General features: G+C 44.7%; 1 protein-coding gene across 10 annotated transcripts; it reads left to right on the top strand.

The window, feature by feature from the left end:
• Positions 1 to 687: 687 nt before the first annotated feature.
• On the top strand, positions 688 to 15,433 carry LOC101786919 (probable LRR receptor-like serine/threonine-protein kinase At1g56140). Of its 10 annotated transcripts, none has more exons than XM_022828318.1 (26): positions 688 to 951; positions 1,074 to 1,163; positions 6,729 to 6,915; positions 7,157 to 7,228; positions 7,502 to 7,547; positions 7,629 to 7,700; positions 8,020 to 8,066; positions 8,188 to 8,259; positions 8,333 to 8,404; positions 9,113 to 9,184; positions 9,279 to 9,350; positions 9,456 to 9,530; positions 9,662 to 9,733; positions 9,824 to 9,889; positions 9,970 to 10,032; positions 10,386 to 10,430; positions 10,531 to 10,598; positions 10,676 to 11,085; positions 11,173 to 11,368; positions 12,061 to 12,207; positions 12,291 to 12,415; positions 12,761 to 12,971; positions 13,052 to 13,283; positions 13,387 to 13,537; positions 13,837 to 13,950; positions 14,853 to 15,433. In XM_022828318.1, exons 1-26 carry the CDS (start codon positions 819 to 821, stop codon positions 15,153 to 15,155), a joined length of 3,213 nt encoding a protein of 1,070 aa, XP_022684053.1. In that variant the 5' UTR covers positions 688 to 818; the 3' UTR covers positions 15,156 to 15,433. The 10 variants fall into 10 exon arrangements, with proteins under 10 accessions (XP_022684053.1, XP_022684052.1, XP_022684054.1 ...); XM_022828317.1 differs by having other exon boundaries at positions 689 to 951; positions 7,476 to 7,547; positions 8,020 to 8,091; XM_022828319.1 differs by lacking the exon at positions 7,502 to 7,547 and having other exon boundaries at positions 690 to 951; positions 8,020 to 8,091.
• Positions 15,434 to 17,358: the final 1,925 nt, after the last annotated feature.

Genomic DNA, 17,358 nt, shown 5'->3' with positions numbered 1-17,358 from the left:
TACATTGCACTACAGTTATGGAGGAGGAGCCGGTGAATCTAGAAAAAATTGCTCCCCCAACTCCAGATCCGGCACGCACTACAATAAACTATAGTGTGCTACAGTAATGGAGCTGGAGCCAGCAGGAGTTGCGCAAAAGAGACCCATACAGAGTAGAGGGGTGATGCGTGTCCAACAAGGCGAAGTGCGACTCCAGCGATGCCTCCTCTCCAGCAGCGTAACAAGAGTTTATATTGTTTATATTTTGGAACATGTAAGTTCACTCCCACTCTGCACTCGAGGTGGAGCAATATCACCCATTGATTCCTGTGCTTCTGGTTCTTTAGTGTAACGCATATGATGGAATTATATAATATTTGTAATATCAAGTTCACAAGCCTTCATAGAAAACACAATTTCACCACATTATTGAATATATGTAAAATATTTAATGAAAGTGCTAAACGGCGGCGTCGGCATGGAACATCAGCGGCGACCGTCTGCCACGTCACCAAGCTGCAAGTCTCCTCGCACAGAACAACACGGTCAGCCGTCGTCGTCGATCGCCTTCGGCTCTGCTTCCATGTGGGAGCCTGGAGGTAGTTGTTGGCCCGTCGCGTTCGACATAGCAGTGGCGCCACTTGACCATAGAAAATTCCCTAATTGCGCCGTCCTTGCATGGTGGCGCAGCGTCGAGGGAGCTGTACGTGTCTGCCGCGGCGGCGGGGCCCTGAGACAAGCTAATCGCCATAAGAGTCTCCATCAGGTCACCATATATCCCGCTCGGCCTCGGAAGGGGTAGCCAACCCCGACCTCGAGGCCAGAGAGAGGGGAAGGAGATGAGGAGGCCTGGACCCAGCAGTTCGTGCCGCCATGGCTCTGCTGCGCTCCCGACGTTGCTGCTGCTGCTGCTTCTTCTAGCTGCATCTGCGCAAGCTCAGCAAGCGAGGACAAGGACCGATCCGGTTGAAGGTAAGCGTGCATGTCTTATTTCTTTCAAATTAGCGAGGGGGTTTCAAATCAGCTTGCATCAATCCATCGATATCGTGTTTGGCCTTTTGCTTGCCCACCATAAAATTCACACTTGGCTATAGATGTCCAAACGAGCGGTCCAGTAGGGTCCGGCACGAGCCTGGCAAGGCACGGTAATTTTCTTCCAAGAATCATCTGCCCGGCAAGGCAAGGCAAGTCATCCCTGATCTGTTCTAGAGAATCATCTGCCCGATTCGTCCAAGAAACTATCTCGTTCCAAATGTTTGGGGTAGAAGGGCAACAGGGGTGCGTTTAATGGTATGATGTTATGATTTTTGGCCTTTTGACTTCGTTCATGTTTTGCCTACGAATAAGGTCCTCTTGGACAGGGCTTCTTGAGCAGCCCTAGCTGCCAAACGGGGAAGAACGAAACGGCTCCACCGATGGAGCCCCCAATTCGCGCTGAGAGGAGCTAAGGGTGGAGGAGAAGCCAAAAAAAATTGGCTCCCCGCAGCTTCGTCCCATCCGCAAGGCCGAAGTCTCCAGTTTGCCCCTAGGCGCGGTAGGGCCTGAGGATGGAGGCGCATCAGCATGCGCGGGCATTGGCGCTGGGATGGAGTGAAAGGATAAGGTAGGCAGAGAGAAACGGTTGGAACCGTGGAGGAAAAAGCAATAAAAGAGGAAGGAAAATGAAAAAAAAGAAAAGAAATAGAAAAGAAAAAAAAGGTAAGTGTAGTATGGACATTTCACATTTTTATCCATTTAAAACAATCAAGAGAAGCTGTTTTGCCAAACGTTTTTCCAATCAAGCAAACTAGAGCTAAAAAAACCGCTCCATCAGAGAAGCCACAACCAAAGCTGTTTCAACCGCACGAGAGGAAACTTAACAGAGCAAGCCCACGAGATGAAATTGGGATCCAAGTGAGAAAATATTAAGGGCATTCCCAACCTTCAAGTCACCCAATTTCTATATCATTCAATACAGTACCATCTTAGCAATCTAATGATGTGGAAGGTGATTCAGGGGGTGTTACCATCTCAGCAATCTAATGATGTGGGAGGTGATTCAGGGGGTGTTTGGTTCTCATAGACTAAAGTTTTGGTGCACTTTTAGTCCCTAAACACCCAAACAGTGGACTAAAGTTTGAACAAAAGGCTTTAGTCCTCTAATCCACAAAACTGGACTAAAGGGTGTTGGGACACCCCTACCCCTCATTTACTGCCCTCCTTCCCACCCGGCTCCCTCCCGCCCGCCGCCTCCCTCCCACCTGGCCTCCCTCCCACTCGTTGTCGTCGCCGCCCGCTGCCATCACCACCCGCCTCCCTCCTGCTCACCTCCCCACGCCGCCGCTCTCCCCACGTCCGGCCGCTGCTCCTCCGCTCGTGCCTACCCACCGCTGCTCCCCTCCCCTCGCCGCCGGCCCACTGCTGCCCTCACCTACGCGGTGGCGCTCGACCGTACCGTGGCCGCACTATCGAAGCTCGCTTGCCCTGCAGCTAGGCTGGCGGAGCTTCAATGTACGATGGTGCTAGCCCGCCATGGGGGAGAGGCGATGAGAAGGACTGCCGCCACCCCCTCGGGGTCCTCCGACGGTCAAATCGACACATTGCCACCCCATCGAGCCTCCCCAGCGTCCAAATCAACGCGACGCCCCCTTGAGCTCACCTTGTGGCCGAATCGATGAGCCTCCATCTTGTCGCTGATTCGAGGCTCCCCCATTCGGGCCAATCCTCTGCTCGCTCCACTGCTCGCCGGCACACAAAGGATCTTGCCTGCACCGCGCGGGAGTTCGCATGTGGCGGGGTAGGTTGGGCATGCTCGAGCGGTGCTCCACTGGCGCTGGAGATGGAGAAGCTTCAACCAGCGGTAGTTGGAGTTCCCGTGTGAGGAGGAGTAGACGCAGGGATACCAAGAGGGTAGGGAAGAAGAGTAAAAGGGTCTTTGTTTAACAGTATTTTTGAACTTTAGTCCATTTTAGGTGCTGTTTGGATACTAGGGGCTAAACTTTAGCCTTTGTCACATCAAATATTCGGATGCTAATTAGGAGGACTAAACATGAGTTAATTATAAAACTAATTAGAGAAGCCCTGGGCTAATTCGCGAGATGAATCTATTAAGCCTAATTAACTCATCATTAGCAAATGGTTACTGTAGCACCACATTATCAAATCATGGACTTAAGGTTAATAGATTTGTCTCGCGAATTAGCCTCCATCTGTGCAATTAGTTTTGTAATTAGCCTATGTTTAATACTCCTAATTAGTATCCAAACATCCGATGTGACAGGGGCTAAAGTTTGACCCCTGGGAGCCAAACACTCCCTTAGTCCATGGAACCAAACAGGGGTGGGACTAAAGTTTAGTCCAGTCTATGCACTAAAGGAACCAAACAGGGAAGAAGAAAGAGTAAGAAATCGCTTTTCTCAGGTGAGAAACTGAGTCGGCTCGCGCACCAAAGTGCATAGATACCGCCGGTATCGCGTTGGGCCAGTGTTATGGTTTCCTTCCTCGTTTTCTTGCCCATCTTCCCGATGCGCTGTGCGCCGCGACCCACCCCCAGGCTCCGTGCATGCCTACTACTACCGCATCGCGACCCTGCACCTCCCTGCACCAGATCAGCCTGTCATCACCTTCTCCGGCGTGCCGCGCTCCCATGGCTTCCTTCTCCGGCCACCCCCCTAGCCTCCTTCTCTGGCCACCACGCGTGCTGCCAGCTGCCTTTCTATTTTCCTCCTCTCTTTCTCCCTGGCCCGCGCTGCCTACAGCTGCCAGCCGCCACCGCCACCGCTTCCGCGTACCACTGCCGGCCACCTCTGCCACACCTCCTGGTGCTTGAACCTCCCGCTGCTAGTCGCCGCCCGTCGTTCCTCCACGAATGGGCGATAGGGGAGAGAGAGAAAAGAAGACAGTGGTAAAATGGGTGTAAATTCGGCAAACTCCAGGGGTATTATGGTACCGAATGGTGCAGGATGGATGAGGGAGCCGCGGGGAGCTCATTTTCCTAGCTCCGCCTGCTCGTTTTGCTCCTCTCAACAGATTTTTAGGCAGCTTCGCCGGAGAAGCTGTTTTGAAGAAAGTGTTTGACACGGCTCCTTGAGAAGCCGGTGGAGAAGCTCCTCAAGGAGCCGTGACAAAGGGGGCTAATGACGTGGCAGGTGGTTTAACGAAGAAAGAGCGAGATATCGTTGTTTTTCTCATGTTAGAAACCGAGTCAGCTCGCGAATCAAGTGCGTAGATACCGCCGAAATCGCGTTGGGCCAGCGTTACGGTTTTCTTCCTCGTTTTCTTGCGCATCTTCCCGATCCGCTGTGCGCCGCGACCCACCCCCAGGCTCCGTGCGCGCCTGCTACTGCCGCGTCGCGACCCTCCCTCACGCGCGCGCCGCGGGCCATCCCCTCCCTCGCTCGCGCGTGCCAATTTCCGGCGCTTGTGTCCGCCTGACGCCGCTGGCCACCCCCGTGCGCGGCCGCGCACCAAGCCTCCGCCAGCAATTCCCCACGCGCCGCTTCTAAGGATCGATTGGAGAAGAAAGGCGTACATCAAAAGAAATCGAGGAAGCCCTCTTCAAGTTCCAGACGAGTTGTTGGTGCTGCTGCTGTTGCTTTCTCCAGGCGCTAGTTCTCCGTCCGTTGCTTCTAGCGCCACTTTGGCACTTTGTCCAGGCACTGATCGAACCAGCGCTCATCTCGCTCCTGCATTTTGGCCTGCATCGTCTCTTGGCGGCTCTTTCCAGGTTGATCGATCTTATAGCAGCTGCGAATGAATTTATTTTAATTTCAATGGCTCGGACTGTGGCAGCATGAAGGCTACGCGGTTGCTTGCCACAGCTGACCGAGCTTTGTTTGTGCTGCTTGCGTGAAATCATACGTAGAAACTACCCATAGAAATTATAGGTTGGGGAGATTAGATCTACAAGTGGCATCTTGATGATATGTGAACATAAAAACTACCCATAGAAACTATGATTTGGAACTGCCCTAAAAATCAACCTTCCTTAGAGAGCTAGTTGTTGACTTGTTGTGCAGTTTCAACCACCTTATGGCTGCTTGTCGTGGTAGTTACTTGCTAGTTGTCGTTTTCATTGCCTGTCTCCGGTGGAGTCGTCTAAGACTAATTCTTTACTACTCCTTCCGGTCATCTAGCATGACGAGTCGTCTTTAAATGACCAAATATAGTAAGAATAATTTGATAGGTAACTTTCTCATATGTACGTCTTAAAAAAATAAATCAGCACCTAATTGATTACTTAGTCCATTCTAAAATATAGTTCATTAGTTTTTTCTAAATCAAACTTTCTCTTTTTTACTGCGAATCATAAGTGCGAATCATAAGTACAGACGTAGACGCTCATATACATGTACGCACACTCGCCCCTACGAATACACGCACGCAACCTTACCCCTATGAGCACCTCCGAAAAATGAACTGGTAAATCCTCGAGATTGATGAAGTCACCGCTGACGTCTCGCTATCAATGGGCGCATCACCTACCACTGAGCAGGTTCCACCACAAGGGACCTTACCAGCTGAGCTACGCTCAGTTCACTAAATCAAACTTCCTCTAATTTTGATTAAGTTTATAAAAAAATATAATAACATCTACAATACCAAATAAAATAGTGAAAGTGCATCTAGCCTAGTGGTTAGAGCACCTGAACAGTATCCAGCAGACCTGAGTTCGAGTTCGACTCCCCTTGGAAGCGAATTAAACAGATCTAGAATAAAAAATTAAAAAAATAGGTTGAGGCTTTCCTGCTGACTTCGTCAAAAAATACCAAATAAAATACACTATCATGAAATAGATATTTCATGGTGGATTCACTGAAACTAATTTGATGTTGTAGATGCTGATGCCTATCAAATTTATAGAAATTTGATTGAGGATAAATCTAAATTGAACTATATTTTGAAACAAAGGGAATCGATACTAAACATAGAAACATGTTCGTGCTGCTTGCCTGACACAGACCTGGCTGGGCTGAGATGGCGTAACAAAACAGGTTGGCGCATGTGCTGTGCTGGCAACATGTAGGCCGGCGTGCGTGTAGTCATGAAACCGATAGTAAAGGTAAAAGCATCTTGTTCGAGCATAAATTTTGGTTGTGAAAGAGTGGAATCGTCCATTGCAGGGCAGGACAGATTTCATCTCGAGCACAAATATTTTTGTGCATCTTCATGTCATCTTGTTCTCACCTCTTGCTGCATAGTATTAGTACCCCCATTGCCTTTTTTTTTGTTGTAAAATAAGAAAGCCCCGAGGTAGGACTGCTAGAGTCTTGGTACTTTTTTAGGAACAGGTGGGGGCTAAGATTCCTACTAGATATATATTTTTTTATTAAAAAAGAAATAAGTTACTATGTCACCAAGCTTTTAGGGTACTTATAATGCTTTTTATGTTTTACAAGCTTAAGACTAGCTATCACTGTACACTACTAGATTCACCACTTTTGCCTAGAGTACGCGTTGAGTGCCTGGCGGTGATCTGTTATTTTATATATTCTCTGTGGTCGGTAAAGGTTAGTCGGTGATTGCTTCTCTGGAAATCATGTTCACTCTCGGAGATCAGCTATGTAACACCAAAATACTCTCGACCATTAGAGCACATGAATACTAAACAAATCAATCCCCCTCGGCCACACAATGCAAGCTCTCGGCCTGCAAAAAGTTATAGTCAGGGTCTAAATATCTTAAACCATAGGAGCATATTGCAAAATTTTCTCGGACTGCCGAGGGGCAGGATGTTTGATCGCGTTTTCGTGTTTGTGTCTCATTCGCAGCGGATGCGCTGAAGGGGGTGTTTGACAAACTCGGGAGCAGACTGTGGCCATCTTGGTTCAGCGGCGTCGACCCTTGCGCCGGCGCGGCCACGGACGACACCGACGTCGACAATGACCCAAAAATGAACCCGGGAATCAAATGCGACTGCACGTACCAGAACAACACCGTCTGCCACATCACCAGGCTGTAAGTGTCTCACGCTTCCTATCCGTACGCCCACCATCAGCTCTAATTTGCCCACCTGAGGTGGCAGTTCGTGCACTCAGAGTGTGGCAGGCTAGTGCATCGTCCTTATCTCTGCAACTATTGCTTGTGCGGTTATTTGACGGCGCTCCATAACCTGGTGGTGTTTGTCTGACGACGAACATCCATGAAGGCTAAATTGAGATGGTGCGAGCTGATGGGTGCTTCACTGTTATTGCTGCAGGAAAATGTACGCATTGAATCTGGCAGGTCCTATACCAGAAGAGCTGAGGAACCTCACGCACTTGACCAGTTTGTATGAATTCTCAACTTTCTTGAAATCGTCAGTGAGCCAAAGTATCCCAAGTGTATATTAAGATTGTTTAGTCGCAATTTATTGGTGGACTTTGTCATTTCCCGCAGTTCCACGGCATATCATATTATCATAGCAGCGGATTGCTTTGTAGTAGCCTCCCACATCAAGCTCAAAATTTCTTTAAATATAATACCTACTGAGAGCCATCCTTTTTCGTTTACATCTGATCTGATCTGACGTTTTTTAGGAACTTAATGCAAAATTACTTAACAGGGCCTATACCATCGTTCCTTGGGGAACTGACTGCTTTGCAATACTTGTGAGATTTAGAACCTAACATTACTACATCGCATGTTTTGGGTAACATTGAAACTTAAACTATCTCCCTTGAACATACAAGGAGTCTTGCAATGAATGCATTATCTGGATCTGTTCCAAAGGAGCTTGGGAAGCTTGTGAATCTCATAGCGCTGTAAGAAATTTACCTTCTCTGTTTCATGGTCCTATTTCAGTAGAAATCTTTGCTAATGTCCAAACTACAAAGTTTTATAAATCTCGACTTGGCTTTGTACACGTACCTATGAATTTATTTAAATGTGTAAGAATCAACAAATAAAGAACAGTTTAAGTTGAGAATACATGCTATCGACATCATGCTTATAGAAAAAACACACCTTCATTCCTTCTACTAGTTGACCTCTGTCGGGAAAAGTATTCATCCTTCGAAAGATAAGAAAGTTTCCTGTCACAAATCTTTTGCTACTAACCTGACATTTTTTTTGGGATTTCAGGGGCATAAGCATAAACAACTTAAATGGATCCCTTCCTCCCGAACTGGGTAACATGGTTAAACTTGAGCAACTGTGCGTATTTTGATTAATTTTGGGCACCCTGTGGTCCTTACCTTTTCTTCTACCAAACCATGTTAACATTCTTATTCTTTTATTTCTGTTTTGCAGATATATTGACAGCTCTGGCTTAAGTGGTCCACTACCACCATCATTTTCTAAGCTTACAAGCCTGAAAACATTGTATGCCTATAAAAGACGTTTTGTCAACAGTATTATTCATTTAACCTTATGCGTTATTCTTATTTGTGATTAGGTGGGCATCAGATAATGATTTTACTGGGCAAATACCAGATTACATTGGGAGCCTCAGTAATTTATCAGATCTGTAAGATTTACAACTTATACTTTTCAGATGGTGTTGATAATTTCTTTAAAGACATTGTGTACAGTTTGCAACAGTTCTCAAGTATGAAATTCATTTTGAACCCTGGCTCATTGTGCTCATAAATGAGATGGTATTAGCTAAGTGTAGTTTGTAGTTTTTACTCTGCTAAATCTCCATTCAGTGACCTATTAAAATAATCCACTTAAGGTCAGATGTGAGGTGGTTTCATCATTTTAGTAAATATTACATTTTTCACTATTCATGATGATGCGGTGCTGTTCCACATATTCTGGACAACAAGGAACAATGCAATCTCCAGGCAACAACAAGTTTCAGTTGAGAGTTGCAGAAACATTTTCAAGTATGAATTTTCTATGGTTATCCATCGAGCAAAAAAAGAAGTCTTTCCCTAGAATCACAGAATGGCTTGACAATCTGTTGTAATTTTCCTTTTTCTCCTTTTTCCTCTGTAAAAGACTCCTTTTTCCTGAATATATAACCAGTAGGGGTCCTAACCCCTCCTGTTCCATTAAAAAAATACTAGTGTTAAAAATATTGAATTGATTTTTCTAATAATTATCTTTTTTATGGAACAGATCATATTTCTATCTGCATAAATCTATTTACTTTTTTTACCAAGAAAGTGACCCTTGTACCAGCAGGATCTTCCTTCTTTCTTCACTAGTAACAACAACTATAATTTTGCAGACGGTTTCAAGGCAATTCATTTCAAGGTCCACTTCCAACCACTCTTTCTAATCTTGTCCAACTGACAAGCTTGTAAGTGACTACTGATGGCGGGAGTAGATAAGTATCATTGTCAAATATTAAGGTTGCAGAACAGAAGAATTGATTATCTATTTCTGTGGTGCAGACGAATAGGTGACATAGTAAATGGAAGTTCTTCACTGGCATTCATCAGTAACATGACATCTTTAAACACCTTGTATGCATAACTTGCCATTCATTTGATGACTCAAACTACATCTTAATATTTTCTGTAGTGTAACCAATTGTTAAATCCGAAAACTCTTGACATGTTTCATTGCAGAGTTTTGAGGAACTGCAGGATATCTGATAACCTGGCATCAGTAAACTTTTCACAGTTTGCAAAATTAAGCCTACTGTAAGACATTTTGTTTCTTCCTAAACTCCAGTCAACTGCATGTTTTGCTAGATGCTTTAATGAACTGCTGTGGATTATGCATTGTTTGATGACCCCTTTCTCTCCTAGTCTCATTTGTTCTACTGTTACAGGGATTTGAGTTTTAACAATATCACTGGCCAAGTACCACAAGCTCTGCTGAATCTGAATATACTCAGCTTCTTGTATGGTTTATCTTGCCTTCTGATACTTATTTCTAGGTTCTGATGACAATGATCATCAATCTTGCTAATGCGCAAATTTGGTCTGCCCAGGTTTCTCGGGAATAATAGTCTTTCAGGAAGCCTTCCAAGTTCTATAGGAACTTCTCTTAAAAACTTGTATGTTTGTCCACTTTCATTTGTGAAGTAAAACCAGGAAGGCGTTTATCTATAACATTTACATGCTTTCTTTTGTGTAGAGACTTTTCCTACAACCAGCTATCAGGAAACTTTCCCTCCTGGGTTAGTCCGAATTTGACATTGTAAGTGCTGAGTTTTGCAAGCTTGATTGACTGACCGAAAATCCAATATCGTACACATGTATTAAACTAGCATTTTTTAATATCAACTACATCTAAAAAGCTGCTTTTGCTGCACCTAGATCATATTTCTTTTTTCTTTGTTTCTTTTTCTTTTTGCATTTGACGTCATCTATGATTCAGAATCTAAGCCACATATAATTCAGAATCTTTAATGAAGGAGAATTACTTTTCATTACAGTTTCGCTGAAAAAATGAATCAGTTATTTGTCCCTGCTTTTATTTGTCTTATAAAACAAACCCTCTATGCTCTGAAGTATGAACGGTGCCTTTTTTCCATGTTTCATTGTACATAGGAATTTGGTGGCAAACAATTTCGTGGTCAGCAACTCCAATAACAGGTCAGTTTACATTCGAATAGCTCCTCAAAGTCTTCATGTACAATTATTGTTCTCTAAGCTCGTATTTTGAATTCAAAATGTCAATGTTTGACATCTGCAGTGTCTTATTACCTTCGGGGCTGGAGTGCCTTCAGCGAGACACACCCTGCTTTCTTGGCTCTCCACAAAGTGAGCTTCTAGCTTCTGCAACGTGCGTCTACTTAGCTAAATTAACATCAGTATTAAATAATTCAACATGCTTGCAGCTACCTCCTTTGCTGTGGACTGCGGGAGCAGTAGTTCAATGTCAGGATCAGATGGTTCCGTGTATCTGCCTGATGATGCCAATCTTGGACCTGCATCCTATTATGTTACAGGAGCACCAACATGGGGTGTTAGCAATGTTGGGAGGTTCATGGAGGCATTTGAAAGAGATTACATAATACAAAGCTCAAATGCAAGTTACACAGTATACACCTCAACACGCCTGTTTCGGAATACCCCAGATTCAGAACTGTTCCAGAGAGCAAGGATGTCGCCTTCGTCTTTAAGATACTTTGGCATTGGACTTGAGAACGGAAACTATGTAGTAACGCTTCAATTTGCAGAGATTAGCTTTGAGGACTCACGGACTTGGCAAAGTTTAGGTAAAAGAGTTTTTGATATCTATATACAGGTAGGTTAGTTCCAGTCGTACTAATAACCTACCCTTGGTTTTTACATTTTAGCTTGAGCTGGTCACGAGTTTTTTATTTTGGTAAAGGGTGAGCGGAAGGAGCAGAACTTTGACATAAGAAAGGAAGCAAGAGGATCTTACGCTGCTGTCCAGAAGCAATATATTATTCCTGTCACTAGAAACTTCCTTGAAATTCATCTGTTCTGGGCTGGCAAGGGCACTTGTTGCATCCCTACTCAAGGCCACTACGGGCCTTTAATCTCAGCTTTGAGTGTAACTCCAGGTACTCTCTCTCCCATTTGCTTCAAATCACATGATTCTAACACCATCTTGTTAGGTCTAAACTCGCATGAGTTTTTTTTTTAGAATTCCAGGGGGATACCCGGTCCGTATGCATTGCAACGGGACCAACTAAACTCGCATGAGTGTGATCACCTAAATCTAATAGTGAATAGATAGACTTGAAATGAACTTGGAGAAGCTGTGTTAGGCTTTAGCGAAGATCCATATGCCTGCTTGGTGCAGGTGAGATGTAGTAGAAGGAAACGGATCGGGTGACGTCAGTAGTGACAGAAGTAAACGAAATGAACTTGCAGGAAACGGAGATCACCAACGTCAGTAGTGACAGCAGCAGCCTTCCCATTGACATCTTTTACGGTCCATCTTCAACGGATCGGGTGTTGAATTACGGGCTGTTGACCACAGCCTTCTTTGGTCGACTTGTGCATATAGTTTCGACCATGAGAAATGCTGACAATTAAACATGCTGACAATTAAACCTATGCATAAATATATACTAATCGTGCATATCTATTCTAAATTGTGCAAATATTCTCATCTGAATTCCAAAATAAAAATGAGTAAAGGAGAACATAACATAAACTTCAGAGTCAAAATATGCTGATTCTTTGTAAGATCACTGTCTTATTCCAACAAGTGAGCTTTTTTTGAATCTGACATACTTCACGATTACAGCACCTAATGCTGCTCGGAAGAGAAGTAAGAATAAAACAGGTGCAATTGTTGGAGCTGCGGTTGGTGCAGTAGTTGTAGGACTAATAGTGCTCACTGGACTGTATGTCCGGAGGCAGAAAAGTAGAAAACTGTCTTTGGAGCAACAAGGTACATGATACACTATGCTCACAATGTATTCTTTAAACAAACATTGGTTGTGTTCATGAATTTATTGCTTGTCATCCTTGCAGACCTGTACAATACTGTTGGAAGACCTAATTTATTCACTTACAGTTATGGTGAACTAAAGACCGCTAGTGAAAATTTTAATTCCAGTAACTTTCTCGGCGAAGGAGGGTATGGGTCAGTTTATAAGGTTAGTTCATATGTAGTACACATGGATGACAATTTTCTGTTAAATTTTACTTTCTGTGAATTTTTTGACACTGATCTGTTTCTTTATGCAAATTGGCTAGACCTCTTTTATTTTATCTCTACTTTTGGGCAATGTGAATTCTTTTTCTCACTGCACATGCTTCTCCCGTTCTTTTTACTAATACAAATCTATACATATTTATTTCAAAAAAATATATACATATGCTCCCTACTGATTTCTTTTTCTTTTTGTTGTGGTTGTCTTCTTCATTTTCTTCATTACAGTATACATATGGTAACGCTGATACTTAAAACATGCATTTTTAAAAATGATACCTTCTGGCAGGGTAAATTATCCGATGGAAGTGTAGTGGCAGTAAAACTACTATCTGAAACATCCCGTCAGGGGAAGAAGCAATTCATAACAGAAATAGAAACTATTTCTCAAGTGCAACACCGTAATCTCGTGAAGTTGTATGGTTGCTGCCTTGAAGGCAATAACCCATTGTTGGTTTACGAGTATCTAGACAACGGAAGCCTTGATAAAGCATTGTTCGGTAATGTTTCATTCAATTCGATGCAAGTGCAAAGAGTTCAGGTTTCTTACATAAATCTGAAAATTATTCTTCATTGGTAGGAAATGGGAGATTGAACCTGGACTGGCCAACACGCTTTGAGATATGTTTGGGCATTGCAAGAGGCCTGGCTTACCTCCATGAAGAGTCTAGCATCCGTGTTGTGCATAGGGATATAAAGGCTAGTAATGTCTTACTTGATGCCAATCTTAATTCTAAGATATCTGATTTTGGTCTCGCCAAACTTTATGATGACAAGAACACGCATATCAGCACAAAAGTTGCTGGTACATTGTAAGCACATCTCCAACCTTCTCCCCCTTACGCATCTTGACACACTATATTAGTTTCGTTAACTTTGTGAGCTAATGGTGATCTTTTTGCTGTTTTCGTCAAGTGGATATCTTGCACCTGAGTACGCCATGAGAGGTCATATGAGTGAGAAAGTTGATGTGTTTGCTTTTGGTGTGGTCATATTGGAGACTATAGCTGGAAGGCCAAACTATGATGGTAGGCTTGGTGAAGACAAAGCATATCTTTTAGAATGGGTAAGGTCACTGTACAATTGAGATCCAGGTCATGCAATGTTCCACTCTTTTTCCTTTGCTATTGGGGTCGGAAAATCCACACTAGATTCATGAGTGATTTAAAGTATCAAAGCACACATGCATTCATGAGATTTTTTAATCAAACACAACCACGATTTTTTACCTGCAGAAAAAAAAACACAACCACAATTTTAGTCTGCTAAAGTTTGAATAGTACCCGCACCTACAATACTACACAATTTATATCATTCTAAAATCATTTGTTGATGAGACATACCTATTTTTTATCAAAATATAAGGTATTATTGTTGTGGACGCTTTTGTGGGCTGAACCTACAGGCGGCGCAGCAAGCCGGCGCCAGCAACAGCTCCGGCATGTTAGGCGCCTGATTTGTTGGATAAGATGGCAGGAGGTTAGCAATAGCTGTTAATTAGGATTTGGTTTGTTAGCACCAAGCAATATATAAGCCGGCTGGTTCTTTATTGATAGGCAAGCAAGGATTGAGTTGTTAAGATTCAGAGCCTCTGCAGAGGGCGAATCTAGCTCAGTCGTTGCCATTGTGTTAGTTCCACAGATCAATAAAGCTAATCCTTTCCCTGCACTTAACAATTATTTAGACTATAGAAACATAAAATGGAAAAATTATACTACCCTAAGCAATCCACTTTTTCCGTTTAACCCTATGAACAAAATTCTGGATTAATTTACTATCCCAAACTATTTTAGTTGGTCCGACCTATCCCTCATAATATTTTTTTTTCATGTACAAGTTGAGTTTTAGATTTAAATTTTACGAGTGGGTAGAGAACATGATGCTTTATATTAGAAAAATACATTAACTATATTAGATGGTATGATTATACTTGTACTTTCTTTCTTTTTTTCCCATGGATGGAACTTTTTCATTATATGAATTTCTTTTGTTCCAGATAGTATTTTTCTCATAGAATTTTTAAGGAAAAAATAGATCAGAGGGAGATACGTCCCTTCACGGACCGGTGACAAAGGGTTTTATCGAACCTTGGACTTAAACAGTCTAACCAAAAACTTGCGAAAAGTTGCCTTTTTTTTTTGCAGAAACTGCTAGTCAACATGTCATTATGTGAACTTGTTATTAGAGGCTGGCATCTCTTGTTAAATTTTAGCATGGCCGTAGTATTATTGTGGATCCTATTGTTGCGTACTTGCACAGCAGAAGATCAATGTTTGGAACCATCTTGAAAATGATGATTGTGTGTTTTTTTGTTCTGCTATTGCGACAGGAAAAAAAAAACAGTTGGATCTGAATTGTCCCCCAACTTATCATGCTTTCAGGTCTGGCAACTTTACGAGGACGACCATCCTCTGGACGTCACAGACCCTAGGCTCACAGAATTCAACAGCGAAGAGGTGCTCCGTGCCATCCGCGTTGGCCTCCTCTGCATCCAAAGCTCACCTCGGCAGCGCCCGCCCATGTCGAGGGTGGTGTCGATGCTCGTCGGGGACATTGAGGTGCCCGAGGCGGTTACTAAGCCCAGTTACGTCATCGAGTGGCAGAGCAACGCCATGGGGACGTCGAGCTCGGAGCCGGGGGCGGAGGCCATGTCCCTGAGCTCCGTCATCGATGAAGGCCGGTGATTGATGACCATCGCCCATCGGCAAGTTAAGATCAACTTCTGCCAAGACCAAGATTGTTTCTTGGAAATTCACTTGGAAAAATTTCGATTCGGATGTGTACAAGAATTGCCAATTCGCTCGAAAAAAGGCTGTAAATTGCAATTGGCTGGACCACACAGCTTCATATCACCGAACGTGCTTTGTGTCATGAGTGACCAGGCCTTGGGCCTTGTAATAGGCCCAGCCCTTGTAATATCCGCCTGTACGGTTCACAAAAATATCTCTTTTTTTTTGCGCTCCCTTTCCTGCAAACGCATGGACGTGGTGCACATCCGTGACGAAAGCAGCTGTCGTTGCTACATTGAATCGGTTAGTGGAATCGTACGAAGCGGTCGCTGTCTCCTTGACAAAACGCCGGGGGACTACCGCCCAATCTGCCTGCAAAATTGCTCCTTGAAGATCATCTCTAAGATGCTGACGACGCGGCTGCAACACTAGATCCCCCGCCTCATTGATCTAGACCAGACAGGATTCATCAAGGGGCACTCGATCTCTGAGAACTTCATCTACGCGATGGAGCTCGTCCAGTGCTGCCACTGCCGCAAGCTACCCACCGTGGTTCTGAAGCTTGATTTCGCCAAAGCCTTCGACTCTGTGGATTGTCTCAGTCTCAACGCCATCATGGATGCGCGAGGCTTCCCGCCCCTCTGGTGCAACTGGATCACGAGCATGTTGCAAACCTTGAAGCTTGTTGTCCTTGTCAATGGTGTTCCTGGCCCGTGGTTCGCCTGTGGAAGAGGCCTACGGCAGGGGGATCCACTATCCCCCTACCTGTTGTTCCTTCTGGTCACTGACGTCCTTCAGCAGATGATCAAGCTCGACCAGAGGATTTCACACCCTGCCACCTCGGGGAAGCCGTGCCCCGTGCTCCAATATGCCGATGACACCCTCATCCTCCTCAAGGCAGATCAAGATGGGCTGGTGGCGCTGAAGCAGGTGCTTGATCTGTTCTGCGAGGCCACGGGGCTGCACATCAATTTCAACAAGAGTACCATGATGCCAATGAACACTTCCAGCTCGACTACCACGGCGCTTCAAAGTATTCTTGGGTGCCAACTTGGCAGCTTCCCCCAAACCTACCTGGGGCTGCCACTGTCCCACGAGAAGCTACGTCTGTCCGTGTTCAGCCCTCTGATCACTAGAGCGGACAGGCATCTCAGCGGCTGGCACGCCTCCCTACTGAATCCAATGGGCCATGCAGTGCTGATCAATAGCGTCATGGACAGCCAGCTTACCTACGCTATGTCAGTGCTCCTTCTACCCCCAGGGAACATTGACGCTCTCAATTGCCAACGATGACGTTTCCTGTGGTCCGGGGAAGATACAGTTAGTGGAGCACAATGTCTTGTTGGGTGGGAGCAAGCGTGCTAGCCAAAAGAGCAGGGGGCTTATACTTATTATTGCCATACAACTCACCAATAATGGAAGCGTGCTAGCGTGCTGGTCTATAATGAATCAGGTGGGGCACTCCCCCGTTGACTTAAAAAAAGAATACTCATTCACCGATATACTTATTATTGCCATGCAACTCACCAATGATTTTAATCCCGTCTATAAATTAAGGGATACGGTATTACTACGAGATTATATTTGGTAAATGAAACGTCCCTAAACACATGTCACGCTAGCCTGGCATCTTAGCATTTCTAGATAATTTTCTGTGCTTTCAGGTTTGGCAACTGTATTGCTGACTTCAACAGCAACGAGGTGCTCCGTGCCATCCACGTGGCCCTGCTCTGCACCCAGGGCTCGCCCCACCAGCGGCCGTCCATGTCTCGGGCTGTGTCGATGCTGGCCGGGGACGACGTGGAGGTGGGCGAGGTGGTGAACAAGCCCAGCTACATCACCGAATGGCAGATCAAGGGAGGCAACACCAGCAGCTTCATGAGCAGCAATATGAGCGGGCAGTCGAGCTTGGCCCCAAGGGCCGCCTCGTCGCACACCTCTTCGCCGTTCATTAGCTAGCTCCTGTTGGAATATTCAGGTTAGGCCGATTTAATTCATTTAATCTCAGGATCCACGTGTAATGCTAGATGGATAAAGTGGTTAATTCTACCTGGATAGTTAAGAGTATCTTAACCAACTTAAATAGGTGGACTATGTGTGCACTAATTGAGAAGTTGAGGAAGAGAGAAAGGGTGCCGTGCGCGCTTGCTCACCTCGT

This window comes from Setaria italica, chromosome VII, assembly GCF_000263155.2.
Source record: "Setaria italica strain Yugu1 chromosome VII, Setaria_italica_v2.0, whole genome shotgun sequence".
NCBI lineage: Eukaryota > Viridiplantae > Streptophyta > Magnoliopsida > Poales > Poaceae > Setaria > Setaria italica.
Note: the sequence above shows the minus strand (reverse complement) of the source record. Positions and strands in the feature narration are given on the sequence as shown.